The sequence below is a fragment of the Schistocerca piceifrons genome, chromosome 8, assembly GCF_021461385.2.
Source record: "Schistocerca piceifrons isolate TAMUIC-IGC-003096 chromosome 8, iqSchPice1.1, whole genome shotgun sequence".
NCBI lineage: Eukaryota > Metazoa > Arthropoda > Insecta > Orthoptera > Acrididae > Schistocerca > Schistocerca piceifrons.
This window is the reverse complement of record NC_060145.1, coordinates 434,193,657-434,218,587: the sequence shown is the minus strand read 5'-3', so window position 1 is coordinate 434,218,587 and position 24,931 is coordinate 434,193,657. Positions and strand designations below refer to the sequence as shown.

At 36.7% G+C, this 24,931-nt stretch overlaps 2 protein-coding genes across 2 annotated transcripts in view; one reads left to right on the top strand and one right to left on the bottom strand.

Moving 5' to 3' along the window:
- Nucleotides 1–15,924: 15,924 nt before the first annotated feature.
- On the bottom strand, nucleotides 15,925–17,595 carry LOC124711831 (mitochondrial fission process protein 1). Its single transcript, XM_047242058.1, has 3 exons — nucleotides 17,403–17,595; nucleotides 17,196–17,323; nucleotides 15,925–17,093 (listed from the first exon to the last, which is right to left on the bottom strand). Exons 1-3 carry the CDS (start codon nucleotides 17,452–17,454, stop codon nucleotides 16,800–16,802), a joined length of 474 nt encoding a protein of 157 aa, XP_047098014.1. The 5' UTR covers nucleotides 17,455–17,595; the 3' UTR covers nucleotides 15,925–16,799.
- Nucleotides 17,596–17,846: 251 nt separating this feature from the next.
- The window catches only part of LOC124711459 (cell division control protein 45 homolog), a 143,661-nt gene continuing 136,576 nt past the window's right edge, over nucleotides 17,847–24,931 (top strand). The window contains exons 1-2 of the mRNA XM_047241553.1: nucleotides 17,847–18,123; nucleotides 18,252–18,404. Of these exons, the coding sequence (XP_047097509.1) occupies nucleotides 18,073–18,123; nucleotides 18,252–18,404 (204 nt within the window). The 5' untranslated portion in view covers nucleotides 17,847–18,072. The remainder of the gene's footprint in view (nucleotides 18,124–18,251; nucleotides 18,405–24,931) is intronic.

The window sequence follows — 24,931 nt, the reverse complement described above, 5'->3', positions numbered from 1 at the left end:
TCAAGGCCATAGGCATGATTCAGAAAGAAGGAACTTGGGTCCCGTGTAAGATGAAACCAATAGACGTTGAATGGCGTTTGTGTGTTTGTGAACAGTTGATTCAGATGCAAAAACGGAAGGAATTTCTGCATCGCATTGTGACCGGGACGAAAAATGGGTTCATTACAATAACCCTACATGCAAAAAATCATAGGAGTATCCCGGCCATGCTTCCATGTCGACGACCAAACTGAATATTCTCGGCTCCAAGATCATGCTCTGCATTTGGTGGGACCAGCTCGGCGTCGTGTACTATGGGGTGTCAAAACCAAGTGAAACAATCACAGGTGCTAGTTATCGAATGCAATTAACACATTTGAGCAGAGCATTAAAAGACAAACGGATTTCTGCATCGCATTGTGACTGGGGACAAAAAATTGGTTCATTACAATAACCCTAAATGCAAAAAATCATAGGGATATCCCAGCCATGCTTCCATGTCGACGACCAAACTGAATATTCATGGCTCCAAGAACATGCTCTGCATTTGGTGGGGCCAGCCCGGTGTCGTGTACTATGGGGTGTCAAAACCAAGTGAAACAATCACAGGTGCTCGTTATCGAATGCAATTAACACATTTGAGCAGAACATTAAAAGACAAACGGCCACAATACAGTGAGAGGCACAATTAAGTGATTTTGCAGCACAACAACGCTTGACCCCACACTGCAAAAGAGGTCAAAACGTAATTGGAAATGTTAAAATGGGAAGTCCTACCCCACTCGCAATATTCTCCAGACATTGCTCCCTCTGACTATCCCATGTTTAGATCAATGGCATATGGCCTGGCTGACCAACACTTCCGATCTCATGAAGAAGTTACAAATTGGATCGATTCGTGGACTGCTTGTAAAGATGAACAATTTTTTTCCACACAGGATTCATACACTGCCCAAAGAATGGGAGAAAGTAGTGGCCAGCGATGGAAAATACTTTGAATGATACATGTGTAACAAATTTGTTTCATTAAAGCCTCAAATGTTGGGGAAAATACGGTGGAAGCAAAGTTGTAGACCTTATAGTATAAATGAATGGTGTGTGTTTCTCTTTCTTTTTCTGATATGGATGTGACCAAAAGCTTATGTTTAAGTGTCTTTTAACTGTGCCCGACTGCAACTTTCTACTTGTTTTAGTCATCCTTTGAACTATGGTAGTCATTGTTGCCACATCCGCCTCATGGTCACTGATAACAGTTTCGATGTGGACATTCTCGAAAAGTTCAGGTTTCTTTGTTGCCATTAGACCTAAAATATTTCCATCAAAAGTAGGGTTCTGAAAAACTATATGCTCTAGATAGTTTTCACATAAGCCATTTAGTAATGTTTCTCAGGATGTATTACCACGTCCACTACTAGAAAACTGTGATTTTCCCAGTTGATGTTGGATGATTAAAGTCTTCACCAACGATTGAGGAACTGACATACATGGTTTTGGTTACATCAGGAGATGTGGCTGGTGGGTGACAGGAGGACCCAATTACTATTTTATGCCCACCCTGGTACTGAGCCTCACCCAAACATTCTTAATTACTATTTTATGTCCACCCTGGTAAAGAGTCTCACCCAAACAATCTCACATGAGGCTTCAATTTCTATCTCTGAGGATCTGGGTTTCTTGTCCATTGCAACAAATACACCACCTACATTTCCCATTAGCCTGTACTTTTGATATACACTTAAATTTCCCCCACAAATCTCAGTGCTACCAATTTCAGGTTACAATCAGCTTTCTGTGACCAGTATTATGTGAGCCTCACTGCTTTCCATGAGTGTTTTAGATCCTGGCGCTTCCTTGCACATTCTTCAGCAGTTAACTACTAGCATTTTAATACTCTCATCTGTGGGTGGCAATCTTTTGGGTCTTGCTTGTATACTTCTGATTCTCATACAACTGGATGGAGAGTTGCACAATTAAAAAAAAAAAAAAAGAAAAAGAAAAAATGCTTATGTGCATCCCATTCACGGTTAGGTGCCTGGGTAGAGCATCTGAAGTGTAGCGTACACATGACCCTTTTAAGGGAACCCTACAGTTCTCAACCCTATGGCACAAGTCCAGGAAGTCACAATCTTCCTTGTCACAGGACATTCTAGTTCTCTAATTCAGTCCTTCCACTTGACTCACAATCAGGCAGACACAATTAGTTCTGGAGACAAGCTGCTAATCGTGAGCTTCCTTGAAACTCAACTGTGCTTTTCTCAACCTTCTCTGCCAGTCACTGGAATGATACAAGTGTGAACTTGGAGCCTGGATGATGGGCATCATTTGCTCCATCATATGCCACAATCTGCAGTTAGGTGCACCTTGTGCCCTCAATGCACAAAACAGATGCTAATATCATAGCTTACTGACTAATAGAAGAGCTACAGATCACAGGCCACTTGAAGGTGGAACACGATTCTGCAATAGGTTTCTAGTATCCTGGCCCGATGAGTTAGCACAAACAACACATTGACTGCCATAGTATAGTTGGGTTACCGACCCCTTGGGGCCATTTACTTTTTTTCAATATCCTGCTTTAGTTTGCTCCAAGTAAACTTGTTAAGTGCAAATAAAGTGAAAATATGGCATTTTAGTACCCTTTTTTTTTAATTTTTTGGGTGAGTTACATATGATTCACATGGCCCCAGAGTAAAGGTACCAGGTGTGTCATTTGCTATGTCGCTAATAATTTTAGGTTTGTACTCCTGTCAGTTTTTCATTCCACAGCATTATTTGTGTACTGTTCCACTATTGCTTTCCTGCATTGTTGTTACAGTCTTTATACAGTGTTGTTTTCTCCATAACAGAGTGATATTGTGGCAGAAGAAAATGTTTCGTAGAACTTATGAAGATTAAAAAAGGCATGTACAGCAGCTTTTAGATGAAGTTACAGAAATAAGTGAAGAAATTTCTGTGTCTTTATTTGGTCATAGGTCAGATGAATTTTTACCAGAGGAGACCGGAAGCGAAACCGGAAGTTCTGATGATGGAATCACATCAATGAAGGTAAGAATAAGAGTTTTATGTCCACATTCAGTCAAAGAACCAGACTTCACAGCTGTAAAAACCAGGCAACAAAGCACCTATAACCGTGTTAGTGCCGTAACTACTGCAGTTGATTCAGGTTCAATTGAAGTAAGCGTAATATCAGAAAGTTCTGAAGATGAAGATGACACACTTTAGAACAAATTCTAATGAGATTGTCTGAGGGCCAGTTGTGGGTAAAAATATGAAAGACTTCACATTTGTTCACTCCAGTTCTGGTGTAAATGCTTCTGTTGCACTAACTCTCAAAGGCAAGACACCATACGGTTTCTTCAAATATTTTGTCACTGATGAAATTTTAGAATATGTGACTCAACAAACTAATTTGTACGCAAAACAAGCCTTAGAAAGTCATTCGGTAACTGTTAATTCATGACTGAAAAAGTGGACTGCTATCAGCAAAACTGAAATTGAACATTTTTTTAGGATTTTTGTTATGGGTGTCACTAAATGTAAAACAGAGGATTCCAAATTATTGGTCAAGAAATATGCTCTATCACAACAATGTAAAAAATGTTATGTTACACAATCGTTTTGAACTGCTTTTATGTATGTGACATTTTTCCGATAACAACCAGTGCCCACCAGGAAACTGCTTATTCAAAATTCAACCTCTTATTGACAAATTACTTCAGAGATTTCAATGTGCAGTTGTGCCAGAGAAAGAAGTTTGCATTGACGAAACACTTGTGCCATTTCATGAAGACTGAGTTTCGTTCAGTATATAAAGAATAAGTGCCATAAATTTGGAATTAAATTGTTCAAACTTTGTCCGAAGGGTGGCTACACCTGGAATATGAATGTTTACTGTGGGAAGAATGTGAATTCTGGTGTTCCTCTTGCCACTTATGTTGTTATGAGCCTTATGAGTGGATTACTAAATGAGGGCAGAATCTTATATACAGACAATTTTTACACAAGTGTTCATCTAACACACCAGCTTCTTGAACAATCAACAAATTTAGTTGGTACTCTAAGAACAGAAAACTGAATCCTCACGATGTTGTACAGGCAAAACTGAAGAAGGGGGAACACAAACAAAAGGAAAGTACCACAGGTGTAGTAGTGCTGAAATGGAAAGATAAGAGGGATGTTCTGATGCTGAGTACTGTTCATAGAGAAGAAGAAGCAGAAGTTCTAACCAGGAAGAGCACAAAGAAAAAAAACCAGCAATGATAACTGACTATAATCAGTCAAAGTCTTTTATAGATCTTTCTGACCAAGTGAAGTCGTGCTCGGATTGTCTAAGGCGGGGTGTGAAATGGTACAGGAAGCTTGTAATTTAATTGTTGACAGGGTCAGCACTGGTAAATGCTCATGTGATTTACCAGTACATCAACAACAAGAAGATATCAATCACAGAATTCAAAAAGGAAGTGACTTTGAGACTGCTCCATACAAAAGACGCCAATGAGCCTGAGACATCTCTCACCAAAGCCACCAAGTTACCTGTAGATTGTGCACTTGTGGACATGGGAGCAGCCAGACGTAGGTGTACAGTGTGCTATGAAAAAATGAAGAATGAATTTGGACGAGAGCAAGCTGTCAAGAAATGCAAACAAACTGCATGGAAATGTAAGAATTGTGACTCATATTTTTGCGTAGAGTGTTTTTCATAAAGCACAGGTGTTAGAGAAACAAAGTGGAATGACCCAATTTTTTCATTTTCATTGTTGTTGCAATTAGAGTTGAAGAATGTAAATAAAACTGTATATGGTTTGCAATCTACTGTCTAAGTAATATGTCAAACTAAATAATAAAGAAGAAAAGTCTAATACGACTGAGCCATGTGAGTTATATATGTAACTCACAAATTCATATGTCAATAGCTACTCTTGAGCTCTTGAAAGCCATAGGCCATGAGCATGATTTGCTACTGTAGCCATAACCTACTATAACACCGAGTCTTAGAACACTCCTGTGAGTTACAACTGCACCACAGAGCTTTAAATGGAAAAACGTCCGTGAGTTGTATTTATTTCACGTGGGCAGAAGAGAACACTTCCTGTGAGTTATATTTAACTCATGTGGCAGTCAAAGTGTTAAACACAGATTTCTATAGATTTTACACTCTCTAAACTGTAAGTTCAGAGTTTCTTGCGAACATTTTCTCAGCAAGCCAATACAAAAAAATCTGGAAACTTTAAAATTATCAACAGGAATCTAATCAACAGTTCTGCATTTCTCTTATCATTATCTTCCTGGTATCAGTAAAAGAAAATTGTTGTATAGTTAATAGGTCTATTTTCTGTTACACCTCCCTCTCCCTCCACCCAGCATTAGACAGCTGTGTAAGAAATGAGATGGTAGAAAAGTAGAACACTGCTTTATTCTGAAATGTTTGAAAGTCACTGTGGATTGGACTTTACAACACAAGATACACAATGTTAACTCCAGGTAGTTGTTCCAGCCCTAAATAACAGTCTCCAACAAATTGGAAACTATTCCCACTATGCTAAGAACATCAGTTGTTGCTTTCACTTTGTAAGTGATAGTATGTGCAAATCCTATGATGTTCAGTTTATACAAAATCAATAAATAACGTCCCTCATTAACCTTGCAGACCATTTATAACTACTGAAGAACTTCAATGTTTGGCCAACCTCCCAACCCCAGAAATATGAGGAGAGGGCCAGATTATACATCTGAGACTCTACCACTCTTTTGATATCTACCTCAAGATATTAGTCAAAACAAAACGTGGAACCTGTGGTGTCATGAAGTATTGATACCACACCAGGCAGAAAGCATCCTGAAGTTGGCAGTAAACCAGGTGACGGCTCCGCCAATCTGCAACTGTCTTAAAGCCACCCCTCCATCAGTATGTACATACGTAATCACCAACGAGCCAGCATAAGATGACACCGCAATGTCAGCCCAGTCGACTACCAGTCTACTTGCACAATCAGCTGAAGCATCAGCCGTTTATAGTAGTGTTTCTGTACTCTGATCATTTATGACAATTATGCTCTGTTTACAGCATCTCTTGGACTTGCTATATGAAGTTACGTAAACATTGTGTTATTCAGATTATGCATACTTCTAACCATTTCTGCTTTCTGTATAAGCACCCAACTACTACTCGGCACCCAGCTCTGGTGGATACAATAGAATCTAAGATCAATTAAGTCATTAACATGGCAAAGAAACAAACCTCAAGAAACAATTAATGAATGAGAATACCAACATCAAACTTGACCAAAAAACAACCAACAAACTAATGGGACCTCCATGGAACTGGGTGGGGAATTGAAAAAAAAAAAAAAAATTATTCATTCACTGAAGTCAGCAAATAATTTTACATGGATTGGCATCTCCACTAGCTCTATAGAGGTCTAGCAAACAACACTAGACAAGCCAGAAGGAATGTATACAGCATGAAGAATGTCTTAGTGCTGGGAACCCACATGGCAAATGGACTATGAACTAATCACATATATGACAGGCATGGCACTACCAAGAACTACGTACCATATTGTAAACAAATAGATGAGTAACATATACCACTGCAACATAAAAACAAGAACATCCCAGGCCTCAGCTATTTAACACATGATGTCACATTTTAAAGAGAACTGGATATAATATTAACATGGAAGATTCATGTACATGGAAAGTTTCTTCCAGATTTCCAGTCTTTTGAATAGAACACTAATAACAGAATGTCAAGAGATAAAAGTTAAATAGCACATATCCTCCCCTCTTCATTTTTGATAGCTTATGTACAATATAAATGCATCCATCAAAATACCCATTCTAGACTTGTTCATTATCTAATTTAGGTTTTCTGAGCTTACATTGTAATTTTAGTTTTTAAGACAAAAAGTGCTTTAAAGTTGGCCAAATGTGTTAAATATGGCATGAAAACATAAACGTTAGACAACACTACAAATCAATCTACTATGAAAACCTATATTCCATATTCACATTTGTTGGATTTGCCAACTCAACCAAATTATCAGCCTTGAAACTTACACACCAGATTAGCCTGTCACCACAAGCAAGTTTCACACACACACACACACACACACACACACACACACACACACACGCGCGCGCGCGCGCACGCACACAGAGAGGGGGAGGGAGGGAGGGAGGGAGGGAGGGAGGGAGGGAGGGAGGGAGGGAGGGAGGGAGGGAGGGAGGGAGGGAGGGAGAGAGAGGGAGGGAGAGAGAGAGAGAGAGAGAGAGAGAGAGAGAGAGAGAGAGAGAGAGAGAGAGAGAGAGAGATGATGGTACCTTCTGAATAGAACTCATTTCAGTATTAACTCACCGCTTACAGAATAGGAAGGTATGCTAGTCATGGATCAAATCTGCCCAGTGGATTAATGACAAGACGTCTGTGCTCTGGCCAGGCTGGATGTGGTTTTTAAGCAGTTTTGCACATCCCACTAGGTGAATACTGGGCTCCTTCCCATTTTCCATCTCAGATTTATGTAACACAAACATTTAGTACACCTTCTCACTCTTCCATGGACATGTCATGGTTGTTTATGTGATGAAACGGCCGATCTTGTAAGTGCAGTTGATACAAAAAACGAAATTATAAAGTTACTACAAAGTTACATTGAGGCATTAAAAACCGAACTTTCAACCATCAGGAAAGAAAACGATACATTAATACAAGAAAAGAAGTCCTGTGTGTGTAAAAACCATCAAACAGAAAAGCAAGATCACAAAAATACGAGTGAATGATCGGACTTTAAAAACAGCATCATTTGAAGTGTTCCCGTTGATGTCTCGGTAAACTCAGTAAGCCAAAAACCGGAAGATAAATATAAATGGAAGGTGGTGACAAACGGCAAAAGGAAAAATAAGGCAACAGACATGCAACAAAAGGAAAATGACTTTTTAATAATTGGCGATTCACTGTTGAAGAATATCGCTGTCTCCAATTGCAAGATCAACGTACAACCTGGAATTAGAACGCAACAACTCGGTAAACATTTTAAAAGAATGGTAAATGCAAGACAAGCTACTACAGAACCAGATTCTGAAACCAGACATAATTATAAAGTGGTGCTTATAGATGTTGGAACGAATTCGTTAAGGAGCAGCAGTGAGGAAGAAATGGCAAACAAAACAAGAAACATGATTTGTTCTGCAAGAAATATGTGTGCAAGATCTCAGCTGATACTTAGTGGAATCATAAACAGAAGGTCAGGGAGTGAAAAATATATCACCAAAATAAACTGTGCTCTTAACGAACAATGTGATCATCTTGAGGCAGTTTTTGCAGACCCAAACAAATTCCTATGTGAAAACTCACTAGCGAAGGATGGCTTGTATTTAAATAGACTGGGGTCTGTAACATTCAGCAGAATGTTTGCAGATGTCTGCAAAATCATTAGAAGAAAGGGAAACTAATATGGCCTGAAGAGGGTGAAAAATCATATACTCTAGCTGGAAAAGAAAAATATAAGCACCAAACAAAAAAAATTTGCCTCAGAATACAGCTCATAACATGTAAAACAACAAAAGAAAAATTACGGGTCATTCCATGTCAAGTCACCCAGGCCTTGACACCAACCATGTCAGATTTTATAACGGATGTTTAGTTTTACAAAACTGCAATATCTAGAGTCTCCGACCTGATAGAAAGCTCGAATTTGTTTTAAAATACTCTTAATTGTATAGGCTATTAGATAAAAGAAAAATTATGTTGGCTTTTTAACCTGTTTAATAGTTATCTAATTTTTAAAATAATATTAATTATATTTTAAAAATAAAAAATGCCAAGTGACTTAGACACCAAAAATAAGTTTTTGTCTTCTTGGAGTAACAATGTACACTTGGATTTTGTATTGTTACTCCTGTGTTTTGAAGTAAAAAATTATTACAGTGTTAAATAGTGCTTGGATAGTATTTTATTAAGTTTATTCGAACTATCAGTCAGTACTGTTGCTTAGTTTACAGAGATTCTTTTCCAATATCCTATAAAAGTAACCAGAACAGTAATCAGACCAAAAGTGAAATCAGTATGTCAGATATTCAAACCTGTAGTGTAGGGTTATTTAAAAAAATCTGACTGTTTCCAAACAACCTACACACCTTCAAAAAAGTTACAACCGGTATCAGAAATGAGTGAGGAAGAAAAAGATTTGACCCACTTACGATCTGGAATTAATTTGTGTGAATTTAAGAATATATGTTCACACCACAGCTACTACTTTTTAAATGTTTTTGAAAAGTATCAAACAACATGTGTAGACCCACTAAAAAAACACAAAAAGCCCATCAAAAAATCGTTGAGAAGTGTAGGCTTGGATCTTTCTAAACAATTACTGTCAAAAAATATTAGCATAAAACCTGGACAAAAGCTTTGCTCAACATGCCGTAACTTTTGTGAGGAAAAATTAAGAGTTGAAGTCAATAAAAGTGAAACAGATGATGAAGTCATGGTTGAATTAGAATCATTGGAATCCAGAAATGAATCCCTCGTACAAACAAACATTGCTCTTGATTATTTAGGTTTAACACCGATAAAGCTTCATGGCTTGTCAGAACAAAGTAAAGGGTCTTATTTTAAAAGGAAGATTAGCAGTATTGAAAAGACTGCAAAAAAGGCGGTTTCAAAAGCATTAAAATATGATGCACCAAGTTCTGATGATGACGAAGAAGATAAAAGTGTGGTTGAGAAAGCAAAGGATTTTGATGTAATGATTTCTCTTATGAAAGAGAAGATTTCATCTGTTGGTAGGTCTAGAAAAATCCAGATTCTGACCTTGGCTCCAGACTCTTGGACTCGAAATAAAGTGATGAAAGAATTTAATGTAAGTGAGTACATGGTGCGACAGGCTAGAAAGCTAAAATCTGAAAAGGGTATTTTGGAAACTCCTGGTCCAAAAAAAGGTAAAACTCTTTCTGAAAATACAGTAAGACTTGTAACAGATTTTTATGAAAAGGATGAAAGTTCCAGAGTGCTACCTGGAACAAAAGACAAAGTAAGTGTTCAAAAAAATGTGTACATGCAAAAAAAGACTCATTTTGTGTAACTTGAGAGAACTCTATTATTCTTTCAAATGGGAGAATCCCGAGGTAGAAGTAGGATTTTCAAAATTTTGTTTCTTGAGACCTAAATGGTGTATCCTTGCTGGTGCTGCAGGCACACACACTGTATGTGTATGCAGTATCCACCAGAATGTTAAACTATTACTGGATGCTGTGAAAATTGAAGAATCTTATAAAGACCTAATTAAGATGCTTGTGTGCAACACAGAAAACCAAAACTGCATGCTACATCATTGCAACAGCTGTCCTGCAAATACTGCACTAACAGAGTGCTTAACTGAAAAACTAAGTGAAGATTATGATTTAGAAGAAGAAATTGTAATCAGTCAGTGGGTTAACACAGACAGGGCAGAAATGATCAAACAGTCTATCAGTGTTGAAGACTACATTTCTTTATTGGTTAGGTCATTGGAAAAGCTCACCCCACACTCGTTTATAGCAAAATCCCAATTAGCAGCCTTTAAAAGATTGAAAGAAGACCCACCACCCAAAACAGCAATTATTGTGATGGATTTCAGTGAAAATTATTCCTTTGTTATACAAAATGAGATCCAAAGTTACCACTGGAATAGAGGTGGCTGTACTCTACACCCAGTTGGAGTTTTTCTAAGAAATGAGGAAAACAATGTTTTTGTTTCCAACCACTGTTTTATTAGTGATGACCAAGAACATGACACTGGTTTTGTTAACTTTGTACAAAAAGAAATTACAAAGTGGCTGTCATTACATCATACTGACATTGACTCAATTCACTACTTTATAGATGGTTGTGCTGGGCAGTACAAAAATAGAAACAGTTTTAAAAATTTGACTGAACACTTCAGAGACTTTAATTTCAAGGCCCAACACTCTTTTTTTGCAACAAGTCATGGGAAGTCAATTTGTGATGGCCTAGGAGGAACTATTAAAAGAATTTTAAGGAAAGCCAGTCTACAGCTTTCAGACAAAGAACAAATAATGACAGCAATCGATGTGTATAAGTTTTGTGAAAAAAATATTGAACACATTCATTTTCACTTTATTGACAAAAAAGAAGCTGATTTGCTACGGTTAAAACTAGAAAAACGTTTTTCAGCAACCCAAACCATTCCTGGAACTAGAAGTTTTCATAACTTCAAACCACTTCCAACAAACAACCTTGAAATTAGAAGGACTACAGATAGTGTAAAACCCTCCTTAGTCTTTTCTTTCCATTCTTCTTCTGATTGGGTTCGTGTTGAACCATCCATAAATTGCTATGTGGCTGCAAATTATGATGGTAACTGGTACTTTGGACTGGTAAAAACAATATTCAATGATGAAGAAGATACAGAAATTCTATTTCTACATCCTTCAGGACCCGCTGCATCATTTTATTGGCCTGAAAGAGAAGATTCCTGCATAGTGCCTTTGGAGCACATAGTCTGTGTAGTAGACGCACCTCAATCAAGTGGCACTGGGAGAATGTATTACTTCAAAAAAGACTGTATCAAAAGAACTGAAAGCTCTTGGATGAAGTGGAAAAACAGTTTGAATCAGCATTAATGTTTATTAAAAAGACAAAATTACTCAAAAAATTCAATGTTTCAAGCAATCAGTTGGGTTATACATAAGTGTCGTAAGTAAACTATCTTTGTACATAATTCTAATGTAATCTACTATAATTAATAAACATGTTAAAAAGCCATCATTATTTTTGTTTTATCAAGTAGCTTATATGTTTAAGAGTAAATTAAAACAAATTTGAGCATTCTATCAGGTCTGAGACTCGAGATATTGCAATTCTTATAAAACAAAACATCCGTTAAAAAAAAAGAAAAAAATACATATATATATTTTTTTATAGAAAATATTAATATATTTTAATAGCATCATTTTTATCTTCAAATATGTATAACAAATAAACTTGCTGCAAAAATTCATGATGTTATCTAAAAGAGTTTTTAAGATAAGCAAATTTAAAGTTTTGAATACAAATTAAACTGACCATTTCCGAAGGTTCAGAAAACGCAAAACATAAAAACTTTAAAAATTTATAAAAAAGAACTGTAAGAGATACAGCAAAAAAAATTGCAGGTGTTGTCAGGATGGTATTAGAACCATTTGAGCCAAATTTCATGAAAATCTAAGGAGGTGGGTGTAAAATTTATTTTTTATTGGGTGATTTGATATGGAATGACCCTTACATAAAAGTACTTGATCAAAATATTCACTACTTTGGTAACAAAAAAATTAGAAGCAGAAGTACTCCTGAGTGAAGTAAGACCAGACATATTATGCATCAGTGAACATGGACTAACTGAAAGTAAAATAGGTAATGTTGCAATAAAGGACTAAAAACTAGCTCGTTACTTTTGCAGATCTAAATATAAGGGTGGTGGCATTTGTATATATATTAAAACAGGTACTCTCCTAAAGAACGTAAACAGTGAAGATGATACATTGCCCATAGCAAGAGAAAAAGACTTTGAAGTTACTGGTATAGTGACAGAGGATTTTAGACAGTTTTGTGTGTTCAGATCACCATGTGGCAATATTAGCATATTTCTGAAAAAAATTGCTAGCTTATTGAGAATGAATATGAAGAGAAACCTTATTATGTGTGGAGACTTCAACATCGACATGGGAAAAGACACAAAAATAAGACAGGATTTTGAAGAATTGTTAATACAGCACAACATGAAAGTAACAATAACTGCACCAACAAGAGTGACTTCACAAAGTGAGACAGTTATTGACAACATAATCACTAATATGTGTAACTATGAGTCACATGTAGTTCAGACAGAAATATCTGATCATCATGGACATGTAATCAGCTTTTGCAGAAGTAATGACACAGTGTCAGAACCAAAACGAACAACCAAAGAAATTAGGATCATCAGTGAACAAAATATCAACATCTTTAGAATAATGTTAAGTAAGGAAACCTGGAATGAAACCCTACAGGCTCAGAGTGTAAATGAAAAATATGATGCATTTATTTCAACAATTAAATACCATTTTAATGTAGCATTTCCCAAAGTAAAGAGACAAGAAAGGCTGCAAGATCAAAGTGGACTACCAGTGAAATACTAGAACAGCGAAAGAAGCTGCAGGATCTCATACGGATGGGCGAAGCTGAAAACAATAAAATGTTTAAAAAAAGTATAGAAAAACAATAAGAGAAGCAAAAGCAATTGACACCACCATAACGAACTCCAAAAACAAGGCAAAGGTAGACTGGAATGCAATTAATGCTGAAAGAAAGGAAAAAGATTGGTCAAACAAAGAAGAAGGTATTAGGTCAATTAAAATAGACAACACAGTGGTCACAAATGGTATGGAAATAGCAAACATACTGAATAATAACTATATCAGTGTAGTAGAAAGCTTAAAATTGGAAAGAAATAGTCAAAAACAGAAGATATTAAGGTACCAAAAAGATCATGCAGTACTATGTCCTTAAGATCAGTCACGAAAGATGAGCTACGGAAAACTATACAGAAACTGAAGTCCAAGAAAACAGCTGGTGGTGATGAAATATCAAATCATGTAATAAAGCTGGTAAGTGAGCAGATAATAACACCATTGCTGAACATAGCAAACTGTTCTTTCAGATATGGAATTTTTCTAGAAAAACTGAAGACAACGAAGGTGGTGCAAGTGTACAAGAAAGGGGATAAGGACGCCCCAACAACTACAGACCAGTTTCACTTATATCAGGTTTCTCGAAAATCCTAGAAATGTTGATGTATACCAGATTAGTTAACTATTTGGACAAACATAACATTCTCATACCCTCACAACATGGTTTCAGAAAGGGTAAATCTACAGAATCAGCAACTGCCAGTCTAACAGAATACATTTTACAGTCCTTAGATGAAAATAGGGGTTGTCTCTGCAATGTTTCTGGATATTTCAAAGGCATTTGACACCATTGACCAGGAAATGCTGATACAAAAATTAGGCAACTATGGCATTCGAGGGCGACCAGGTGAATGGATAAAATCATACTTGTGCAACCGCAAGCAGTATGTATCATTAGGAAACTCATACCAATCAGAAACCAAACCCATCAAATATGGAGCGCCGCACGGTTCGGTAATGGGGCCATTGCTACTTAATGTGTTTGTTAATGATATAGGTGTTGAGGAGGAAGAAAAGAAAATATTGCATGCTGATGACATGACAATACTAAATAGTGACCAAAATATGGAACAGCTTGAGAGAAGAGCATACATATCTGCAAATGTCACAGCTCAATGGCTGTTGGAAAATGAACTAGTTATAAATCAAAAAAAGACTATGTATGCAGTGTTTAAAAACAAGGAGACAGCTGTAGACATGGATTTAGAGGTTGATGGGAAAATGCTGGAAGAAGTAGAATCTGCTAGATTCTTAGGTATTCTTGTGGATAATGAACTGGAGAAAATTTTTTAAAAAGTATTAATAATGTCTGTATGAAACTGAGCTCTGTCATATTGTTAATGATTCAGTGTATCATGGACTTTTCAAACCATACTTACAGTATGGAGTGATTGTGTGGGGAAACTCAAACAAACAAGAGACAAAAGGAGAGTTTACAAAAAGGCAATCAGGACCATTTTAAGAAGAAAGACCTCTGAAACGTGCAGAAACTGTTTCAAAAAGTTAGGTAGCTTAACTTTTTCATCATTGTATATATACAAAACAATAATGTACATCATAAAAGATAGTGAGAACTGGATTACAAATGCTAATGCACACACTCACTATACATGAAGGAAGAATGAAGTACGGAGCATACCCCACCGACTGGCAATGCTAGAAAAAGGACCCCAATACTCTGGTATCACACTACTAAGAAGTCTGCCTAAAAACCTGCAAGATAGTGTACTTAACAATGACTTTCCAAAGAAAATTAGAGACTATCTCATTGAAAAAGAGTTTTACAGTGTTTAAGAATACTTATGCAATTAAATTTGTATATATTGTTATTCATTATCAATGATGTAATAATGTAAGCTAAATGGGTAGAAAAATAATTGATAATGAATGTTACTACTTTGACATGTCCTATATTACTTGTACATTTACTGTACAGAATGTAATCGGGAGTAGTGTAGCAGGGGATACAACCCGTCGGCTTTGGACATTGACGTCACAAGTCGCCAATCGAGAAGCGAATCTTCTTAGTGTTGTAGCTCCCTTCAGTGGCTGATAAGTGTTTTTTGGCTTTTAAAAAAAAATCCCAGGAGATAGAATAAACAGATCCACTTTATTAAGCAATCAGTAAAAAAACGAAACTGAAACATAACAGCAAAAGCGAAAATGGTAAACTGCTATCTGGCGACTTGTGACGTCATTGTCCAAAGCCGACGGGTTGTATCCCCTGCTGCACTAGACCCATGTAATCTTAGAGGCTCAAATAAAATAAAATTCAATTCCACACAGAATTTACTATATACACAGAGAGGTTGGGCACATTGCTTCTGTTGTAGAGGAGTGACTAGCAGACTGATAATCCTTCCTGTTTCATCTCCTTCAACACTTACTCAGTATTAACAATCATTCTTCCCACACTCCATACATGAATTGAACAGAAACAAATCCTAATAATGGTACAATGAGATGTACCCTCTGCCATGCACCTCACAGTTGTTTGCAGAGTACAGATGCAGATATAGACATCAGCATCTGGAATAGATAATATAAAAGCTATTGAATGACATGTAGACTGAGGTTACGTGGAAGACAAATCCGATCACTTTGATGAATTACAAATTACTTCATTTGTGGGCCAGTATCCCCTATGTTCTATTCAGTCTATACTTCATTCAAGCCACTGAAAAAATAAATTCTGTTGCTCATTTCTAGGGAAACATTCAATGACCGGTGTTTGAGGCAAGATTTATTTTATTTGTGTAGTCTTCTGTATTTTATAATGTGTGCACTCTGACATAAAATAGCACTAAATTATCCATGAGAACCAACTATCCAAGAAAACATCCATGACTGCTGATCTTTATCGATTCAGCTGTAGCTGATGTCCATGCATTACATAGTATGTTTATGAAATACGACATTAACAAGCATATAGCTGTCTGGCAAAAGTTTATTTACAAAACAATTCTATACAGTCTTATTAAATCTGTCTTTTATTGCTGGAATATAAAATTCATTTATACAACAACAATGAAAATACTGCATTCAGTTCAACGAGAAAATTTAATTGCAAAAGGTAGCTTTAATTTGTACCAAACCTTTCACTATCAAACTATAAAGTATATGCCAATTATATTGTCCCACACATACATATGAAAATACCATTTGGTCATTATATAATCAAGATAGAGAAGAAGGCAACAAGTGACTTCCTGAGCTTCAAATTTGATAACTAAATTGTTGAAAGCTTACAGCAATGAACACACTCTTTCAACTGCGAATGCAGCTATATTGCTTCCGACTTTGCTTTTTATTAATCTTGAAGGACGAAGGCAGGCCATTATAATACTTTTATTAGATTGACTCATCGTTATTCCACAATTTTATTTAACAGTGCATATTCCTCGGGCGAACAGAATTCCTTTTATCTTGAAGGCACTACCATTTCGTTAATCTATTAATATATAGTTCTATATAGTACTAACGCCCTCGTGTATCTGTTTGTGATCCATAACAGCCATTACTCAGCTGTCAACTAGTTATTTCTTCTTCTCTGCGCTAACAACAGTACTAATTTGCTATTGCATCTAAATGTATGACATCACAAGAAATAACGTCAGTTAACTTTTGTTTGATGTCCATACTCTGAAAGTACGATCCATCGCAATGTCTACAAAATAATCTATTGGCTTCACGATGAAAGGAATGCACGAGAGGCCTACTGCTGTTGTTATCCACTTCCTAGTGGATTTTGGAAGTTTAGTTGTCTTACTAAGAATCAGTAAAGACGCTGCGCAAATACGGTTTATTGTAAATCCAGGAATTATAACGGAAGCAAAACTTTGCCAAAGAAGAGTATCAACCGCCGCTAACATCACATTTCTCCGTCTTTGCTGCACGTTGTCGCATGGAATCTGAAATATTCATAACTTTTTGACGACACAGAAACAGCGGAAAACATACGCACTAATATACTTTCATGCTGTCTACGTGAATAAGAGTTATTATTCATTCACCTTAAAAACTTTATAGGTTTTATCTATAGTATCAGCAACAACGTACGCACTAGCAATCCCATAGCTTAGATTTACCCATTTTACATGGATTAGTGGTCGAAAGGATTCACCAACTTCATTCGCGTACCCTAAATAAAAACATGAATTTCAATATTACGAAACGTAAACAACTTTAAAATCATTTCGGAATGTGTAATTCAGCGTTACCTAAGAGCCTCAATGGGCTATCTCTAAATATGTCTCTCTCTACGTCTGACATTTTTTGCAATTCTTATTAATTTAATACTTATTTCTTTCTTTTCTATCCAGGAACGGGTCTAATACACTGCCATTATCACAACATAAAAATATTAAGCAAATCAATTCACAAATTGTTGGCCCCCAACCAGAAATACCGCTTCGTCTGCAATTGGCAGGGGAGCCACCTTTTTAAATGTCTATATTCTGACTTACAATAATGTAGTAAGTAAGTTTTATGGAAAAGAAACTTGAAAGTTGAAACTAAAAAGGAAAGATGTCTCTCATAGGAAGCAAATGTGCTGCAGCAGCTAACAAATGGTATAATTTGGTGCACGAATGAATTTTATTATGCAGAAATTATTTGGGCATTAGATATATCTTCGCTACTAAAGTTATTTGAATTAGCGCCACTATTGTGAACATATTCGAATCAGCTGGGCCGAGAACTGTGTGTATTTGTTTTGGAGTGAAAGTTGTAATCGTGATAAGTAAATTTTAACATGAAGGCTTAATCCTGCATAAGACTAAGTGCAATACTACTGAATCAGTCGTTTGTTTCTGGAATCTGGCAAATAATCTCGTGTCGCCAGCTTCTGCGGTATGACTGCCAATGTCGGAGTGCCGTTGAGTTGAAATAATGTTTGTGGGTGATATAAAAAAGGACTTTTACGGTGAATTAATTGGAAAGGTAATATTATCATAGTGTGATGTAAACAGATTCATCATTAATGAAAGTAGTTTAATTCAGAAATGTTAAACTTCTTGCATGCAAAATTTTCATGTATTTTCATAAGGTGAACTTGTTTCGTCTTGCAGAGAATTTTGTTGCTCGTCAACCATGACGTGGATGCCATATGTGCATGTAGGATTTTGCATTGCTTGTTAAGGGCCGACAGTGTTGTTTATACACTTGTCCCAATTGAAGGAATAAAAGATTTGGAAACGGCCTACAAAGAAAATTCTGATCAGGTAAAACTCGACTATTTAAGTATCCATGAAAGTTAAGTACACATGTTTCCCCTTTTTAATTGTGGGAGTTCATTACAGTACTTTGACACTTGCAGCTTACAGTAAGATCATTCTTGGGTTAACCACATAATAAATAATTCATAGTTTTGAAAACCTTGCTTACTAGTACTTGCCCGATGTACTGCCTGTGAAAGACATCAAGGCACAACTAATGTGAGGTACACACACTGTTTTCCTATTATTTTTAAATTACACAGATCAGTCAGTGAAGACCTAGATAATTGCATTATGTTTAGTTTTGTTTCCAAGCTGTTCTGTGGAGTGAAATGAATGTGTATGGAAACACATTGTTTCTATCGGCTTATGAGAACTGTCAATTTTGAGTGTCTGTAATGTGTTAGTATTCCAGAACAGAATAATTTCGTAAGATGTTAATGAAAATACTAAAACTGTTAAGTGTTATCACAGTTTAAATTTATATTACAGTGGCATGTGGTATTACACAGTGCGATCCAATATTTGTTTACAATTGAAACTGAAGGTACTGACTTAGCTGCAATCACAAATGGTGGTTAGAGCACTTGTAGTTCTCTCTATCTTACCCATAGCCATTGATGAAATTCTGTAGTATGATTAGCATACATTACAATTTCAAAGACTATAAACATATGAATTCAGTGTTATTTAAACTACTGAAAGTGCCATTTAATAGAGTTTTATGCAAGTATTTTAATATAGAACTTCCCTGACACATGATAAACATGGTCCACCATGTAGCCAGAACACAATTATGTGTTTGTCATTACCCAAACATGATTCTTGACAATTCTGTCCTCATTTTCCCTGAAAATGTAATAAGCAGAAATGGGTCAAGATGAATATTGTCTGTTAGTTATTGGCTTTGACCAATGACTTAATGATAGAGGCTGCTGTGATGTCACCTTTTGTTGTGTATTTTGATAGTTTGGTTGTTAGTTGGCAAAACCAACAAATGTAAATGCAAAAAACCTTGTTGTGGTGGCAGACTTCTCTGTAGCTTAGCACAAGGTCGATATTTAGTTGGAAGATGACAATTTGATTCTAAGTTGGGAAGCCAACAGGTGTGAAAGTAGAAAATCTGGTTGAGATGACAGACTGATCTGTACTTTAGCCTCTTTGGGGGGGGGGGGGGGGGGATCACCATTGACATTGACCGTGTTTTTTATGGCATTTGTTACATGTTTCCTGCGTCACTGGCCAAAGCTGAATCCTAGTATTGAATATTCCTCTTTATCTGCAGAAATTCAGCATGTTCCTAATCTGTGGGCGTTAGGTTATTGCTACTCTTTACATTAGTAGTCAAATTTTAGAAATCGTGCCCCACCTCACCACTTCAGATTATATTCATATGCGTAGCTTTAGTACTTTTCTTACACCATAGATCACTTTTACAAGGATATTAGATATAGCTTGGAGTTAAAGACATAATTCATATATACAGGCATATAATGAACTTCAGGCACCAGTTTGACAATGATGAGACAGGTTGTTGGCCATGGCTTTGTAGTAGAAAACATCCCAGCACTTGCGTACAGTAGTTTAAGTTAACCATCGAAAACTTAGATCAGGATGACTGGCTGAAGATTGGAAGCTACATCCTCCCGAATATAAGGCCAGTCTGTTTAAAACCAAGCTATCTGATTCAGTTTATCCTCAATGCCCATTACAGTTTTGCAAACATGTTATTTAATAATGCAAAAGGCTAGTGCTACAGTATTCATTCATTTCTTACTCACAGTCACTGTACACACTACACACTCTTATCAGCTGATCACAAAGGGATGGTGTTTGGTTCCCATTTTGTGTACCGCAACTTCTCATTTGATATCTTAAAAAAGATCTAGTGAACATGCATATGTAATGAGTTAAGTTCTGAGTTTAAAAAAAAATTAGGTTTTGGGGAAAAAAGTAATATTCCATTTGTGGGGATGGTGATTGACTTATTGTAAGGTATTAATTTTTATTCTTGACATACTTTTTTATGATACAATCACAACCAGTTTTGGCCTTCAAAGACCATCTTTAGATGCTATGGATGACACTGACAAGGTAGGAAAAATTGGTCATGAACTGTCACCCATAGCCTCGGAAGATTGAAACAGGTTATGCTTGTACCATAGAAAACTGATTGTGTCAAAAATAAAAAAAGTAGGCCCTAAGTGGATAAGGTGTTTGTTTTTTGCTTTACATACTTCTGTAGTAATATTTTTTGAAGAAGAAAAAAGTGTATGAAAGTTTTATTTGAAATGTAAATCTTCCATTGTTATTTCCATTAATATTTACTTGTTTCATTTTTTACCTAATCCCTACTCTTTGTTTTTTTAGTAGACATAATCCTTCACTGTTTAGAAAGTGTGACTTAATGGCTACTTTTTAGCTGATCTAACTGAGTGGTGTTATTAATTCTTCCCAAACATTCTAAGTAGCAGAAAACTTTTCTATTATAGTTCATTAAAATCGATGGCAGTTTGTATGCTAAAGTATTACTAGTTAAATCCAGTACTTGTTTTGACAGAAATGTGGCAACACATTAAAAAATAACCAATAACAGTTAGTCAAAGTTATGACAGAAACATTACTTTGCTTTTGGTAACAATTTGATGTTCCATATCTAATATAGTGAAATCTAAATAACTTTGTTGTCTCTTGGCAATCTATGATATTGTCAGTATAACAGAAAGTAATTATGCAGACATTTGTTTAACTGTCCTAGTGCTCCGTATATAGTGACTGCTAAGTCAGAACTGTGTTCTGTACCATAACACAATATATGTTAGCACCTCTTGGAATGGTTTAGCTGCATGAACTGAGGTGAAATGAATTGGCTCCAGGTACAGAGCTGTGAAAGTGTCTGCAGCATGTCATTTTTTTCCTGCGTGTTGGCAGAAGACTCTCCATCTGTGTCAGTACTAGGCGGAAACAAAGTACACAATGTGTATCTTACATCATCCAGGCTTTTGAAGTAGTGTAATGTAACTATTCATTGAAAGACATCACTCCAAATTGATGAAAACTTCTGCATTCTGGTTACAAAATTTTGGCAGCCTTGACTTAAGGGGCACCTAAAGGCGAAGTACTACATATCGAGAACTAAACAATTTTTTGAATTACTGACAACATGTACTGTCATACAGGTAGCAATACAGAATTTGATATAATAAAGTGTGCATGGATTGCCCATTAAAGCTTCTATTGCATCATATTTTATACTACGTAATGGGCTTCTTGTGATTTTCCGTGTCTGTCACATATCAATACCAAATGTGTAATGCTATCGGGAATGCTGGTATGCTCAAAAAGTATGTTGATTGAAAAATTTGAAAACATAAAAAAAATAAATCCAAACAGCCGTGTATTGAGACAAGAACCGTTGTTGTATGCTAACTTTCCCATTTACTGTTGCTGTAGTCGACTTATTCTTAGCCTTGTTGAGTTAGTTGCTCATTGAGAGAGATAGTCCACATTAATATGGTGAAGATTTAGTGACATTCATATGAGTTTTCTTTGTATTTGTTCATGGTTCTATCTGGCAGACACCTTTCTTTACAAGCATTTATTTGATGCTCTCACACAGACTACCTGCGATAAATTGCACAGATGTTTGAAACTCCTGTGTCTCTTCCTTTAATCCGACTCACACCATCAAACAGTACTCATGAATCTGTCTAATGATAGCTCTGCAGGTGACTCCTTTAATTCATGAGTTTCTGTGGAACTGTTCTTATATATCTGAGTGTGGCACCTGCCTGCCCTGTAGCTAGATTTTTAGTCATTCCACCTTAAACCACCCCAGACATACATTCGTAGGGACTTGATAGTTGTGGCCGATTCCAGTAACTGATCAAACCAATTGTGTAGTCAAATATTGCAAGATATTACTGTGTAAGTGTGTTGAATTAAATATATTTCTGTTTAGGCTCTGCTGCCAATGTTCCCACCATGTGGGGATAGTTTCCAAGGTTTTTTACTTCTGATGATGCCTTCCCATTAAGAATCGGGAATAGTTTGCTTGTACCTCCTCAATCAAACTGAAAGTCTTGTATGATATTTTGGCTAAACTTAAGGAAAATTAAGCTAATTGGTGGCTGTAGTAGCAGATGTTGTAGATTGTGTACAGATTACTGTCACAAATTGGCGGTAGTAGTGTCTCTGACAGCAAATGTGCAAACTAGCACAATTGATCTGTTTATGATGTTTCTTTGTCTTACTGTGAGTGGAAGAAAAGTGGATGCGGTGACAGATTGATATGTAGAGTAGTCCAAAGGAAATGGAAAAAAATGCTGATTGTGATGACAGACGATGTGTAGTGTGGCCTGAGTATAGGTTTGATTGGAATGTGACTGTTTATTTACAATAGTCACATTTAAAATGACCATTTCAAAAAAAAAATGTGTGGTATTTACAGAATGTTCCAATTTCAGAGGTGTTGATTGAACAGCTTAGATTTTTCCAAATATTCTGTTTTGTGTAGCAGCATTCTGCCATATTTCATTATGCTTCCACGTATTTTCGTACACTCATTGTCATGGTGGTGTTTATCGAATGCTATTTTCTCATTCGTTCTGCCATCTTAAAATGATACTTGGAGGAAATCCTTAACTACTGGAATTGCAGTAAAGGGCACACAGTTTGGTACTTTTAAGGGGTGTCATTTGTTTATTCTTGTGGTTTTTCACATCACGGTTCACTGTACACTTTAATATGTTGCACAATATTAATTACGAATACCATTCTGCAGTTGTGGGCAGATGATGTTTTAATTACTTCCAGTGCACGTATGCAACTGAGCAAGAGACTGGCCTGTGACTACACAATCATAAACAATGTTTGTAATGATGTTTCTTGACAATAGAACAGACCCACGACTGACATGACTTTTCATTGTGCCCCACTACCAGACTGTCAAATACTATTCTTACTTTTATTTTCCAACAGTTGATGAGAACCACCACGAAACTGCCCCTCTACTGTGACCCCCTGCTATCAAACAGATGCCTTTCAGCCAACCCAGCCACAGAAATTTTGTTTTATTATGTACTATATTGGGGCCTCCCTCAGGGAATCACACCTAGTGATACGTGGCTGGCGACCACGGGGCCCCGAGCTGAGTCCTGGCATTGCTTCCACTTACTTATGCCAGGCTCCTCACTTTTATCTGTCCTATCTGGCCACCCTCGGCCAGCTCTTGTTCTTTTCCGACCCTGACGCTATTAGGTTTCGAGGGCTAGGGGTCTTTCATTTTCCAACCTATACTTCTCATGCAGCGTCTGACCCAGAACGGGCGGCTGCAAAAGGTGTCTGTATCCCATGTTAGGGGTGGCCTCCAGAAATGCGGAAGGCAACAGCATACCACCGCAGATTATCATCCCTGCATAATGCAGTCTCCATTTTATGCACAAAATATGGCTTCCTCTCATGTTAAATCAGTGTCGTATCTCCGGGGGGGACAACTTGAAAGGAGGCAGAAAATCAAAATGAGAATTGGTACCTGGAATGTCAGAACTCTGCTACAATCAGGAAAACTAGAAAACCTTAAAAGAGAAATGGAAAAGAATCATATGGACCTCGTAGGAGTTGCTGAGGTAAGATGGAATGGACATGGAGAGTTGCTGTCAGATGAATATGTATTCTACTACTCGGGAGGAGAAGTAAAAGGAATTAATGGAGTAGGAATGATTATGACAAAGGAATTGACTAAATGTGTGGAATATGTAGACTATGCAAATGACCGGGTTATTGGTGTAAGGCTGAAAGGAGTACAAAAAGATTTACTGATTGTCCAGGTGTATATGCCAACTTCAGAACATGATGACCAAATTGTAGAGGAAACGTACGATGCAATAGAGAGAATAATGGACGAAAATAAAAAATGCTGCAAAATAGTAATGGGAGACTGGAACGCCATTGTGGGAGAAGGGAAAGAGGGAAACGTAGTAGGCAGTCATGGTCTTGGAAAGGGAAATGACAGAGGTGAATGGTTAATTGACTTCTGCAGGGAAAGGCAGCTGATAGCGGCAAACACATGGTTCAAGAACCACAAGAGGAGGCTCTACACTTGGAAATCACCAGTGGATAAATACAGAAACCAAATCGATTTTATACTGGTAGAAGAAAGATACAGGAATGGAATCAAGAAGGTGCACACATTACCAGGTGCAGATATTAATAGTGACCACAGCTTACTTATGGCAGAAATAGAAATAAGAATGAAAAAACTGAAGAAGGCGACCATGGTGAAAAAGTGGGATTTAGAGAAGATAAGATCCAACAAAGAACAAATTACAGAAATGCTGTCTCGAGAGTTTCTAAACACATTACAAGACAAAGAAGCACCTGATAATGCCAACGAGTACTGGAATATGCTGAAAGAAGGAATCATTAAAGCAGGACAGCAAAATATAGGATATGTAAAAGGGAAAAGGTCAAAAAAACCATGGGTCACACAAGAAATGATTTCCAAGACGGAGGAGAGAAGAAAATTGAAAAAC

Excerpts from the sequence above, each read along its gene's own strand:
- LOC124711831 (XM_047242058.1), bottom strand. The coding sequence starts at position 17,454 with ATGTCAGACGTAGAGAGAGACATATTTAGAGATAGCCCATTGAGGCTC. Across the intron at positions 17,324-17,402 it reads TAGCCCATTGAGGCTCTTAG|GGTACGCGAATGAAGTTGGT; the intron begins GTAACGCTGAAT and ends GTTTTTATTTAG. Across the intron at positions 17,094-17,195 it reads AAACCTATAAAGTTTTTAAG|ATTCCATGCGACAACGTGCA; the intron begins GTGAATGAATAA and ends TGAATATTTCAG.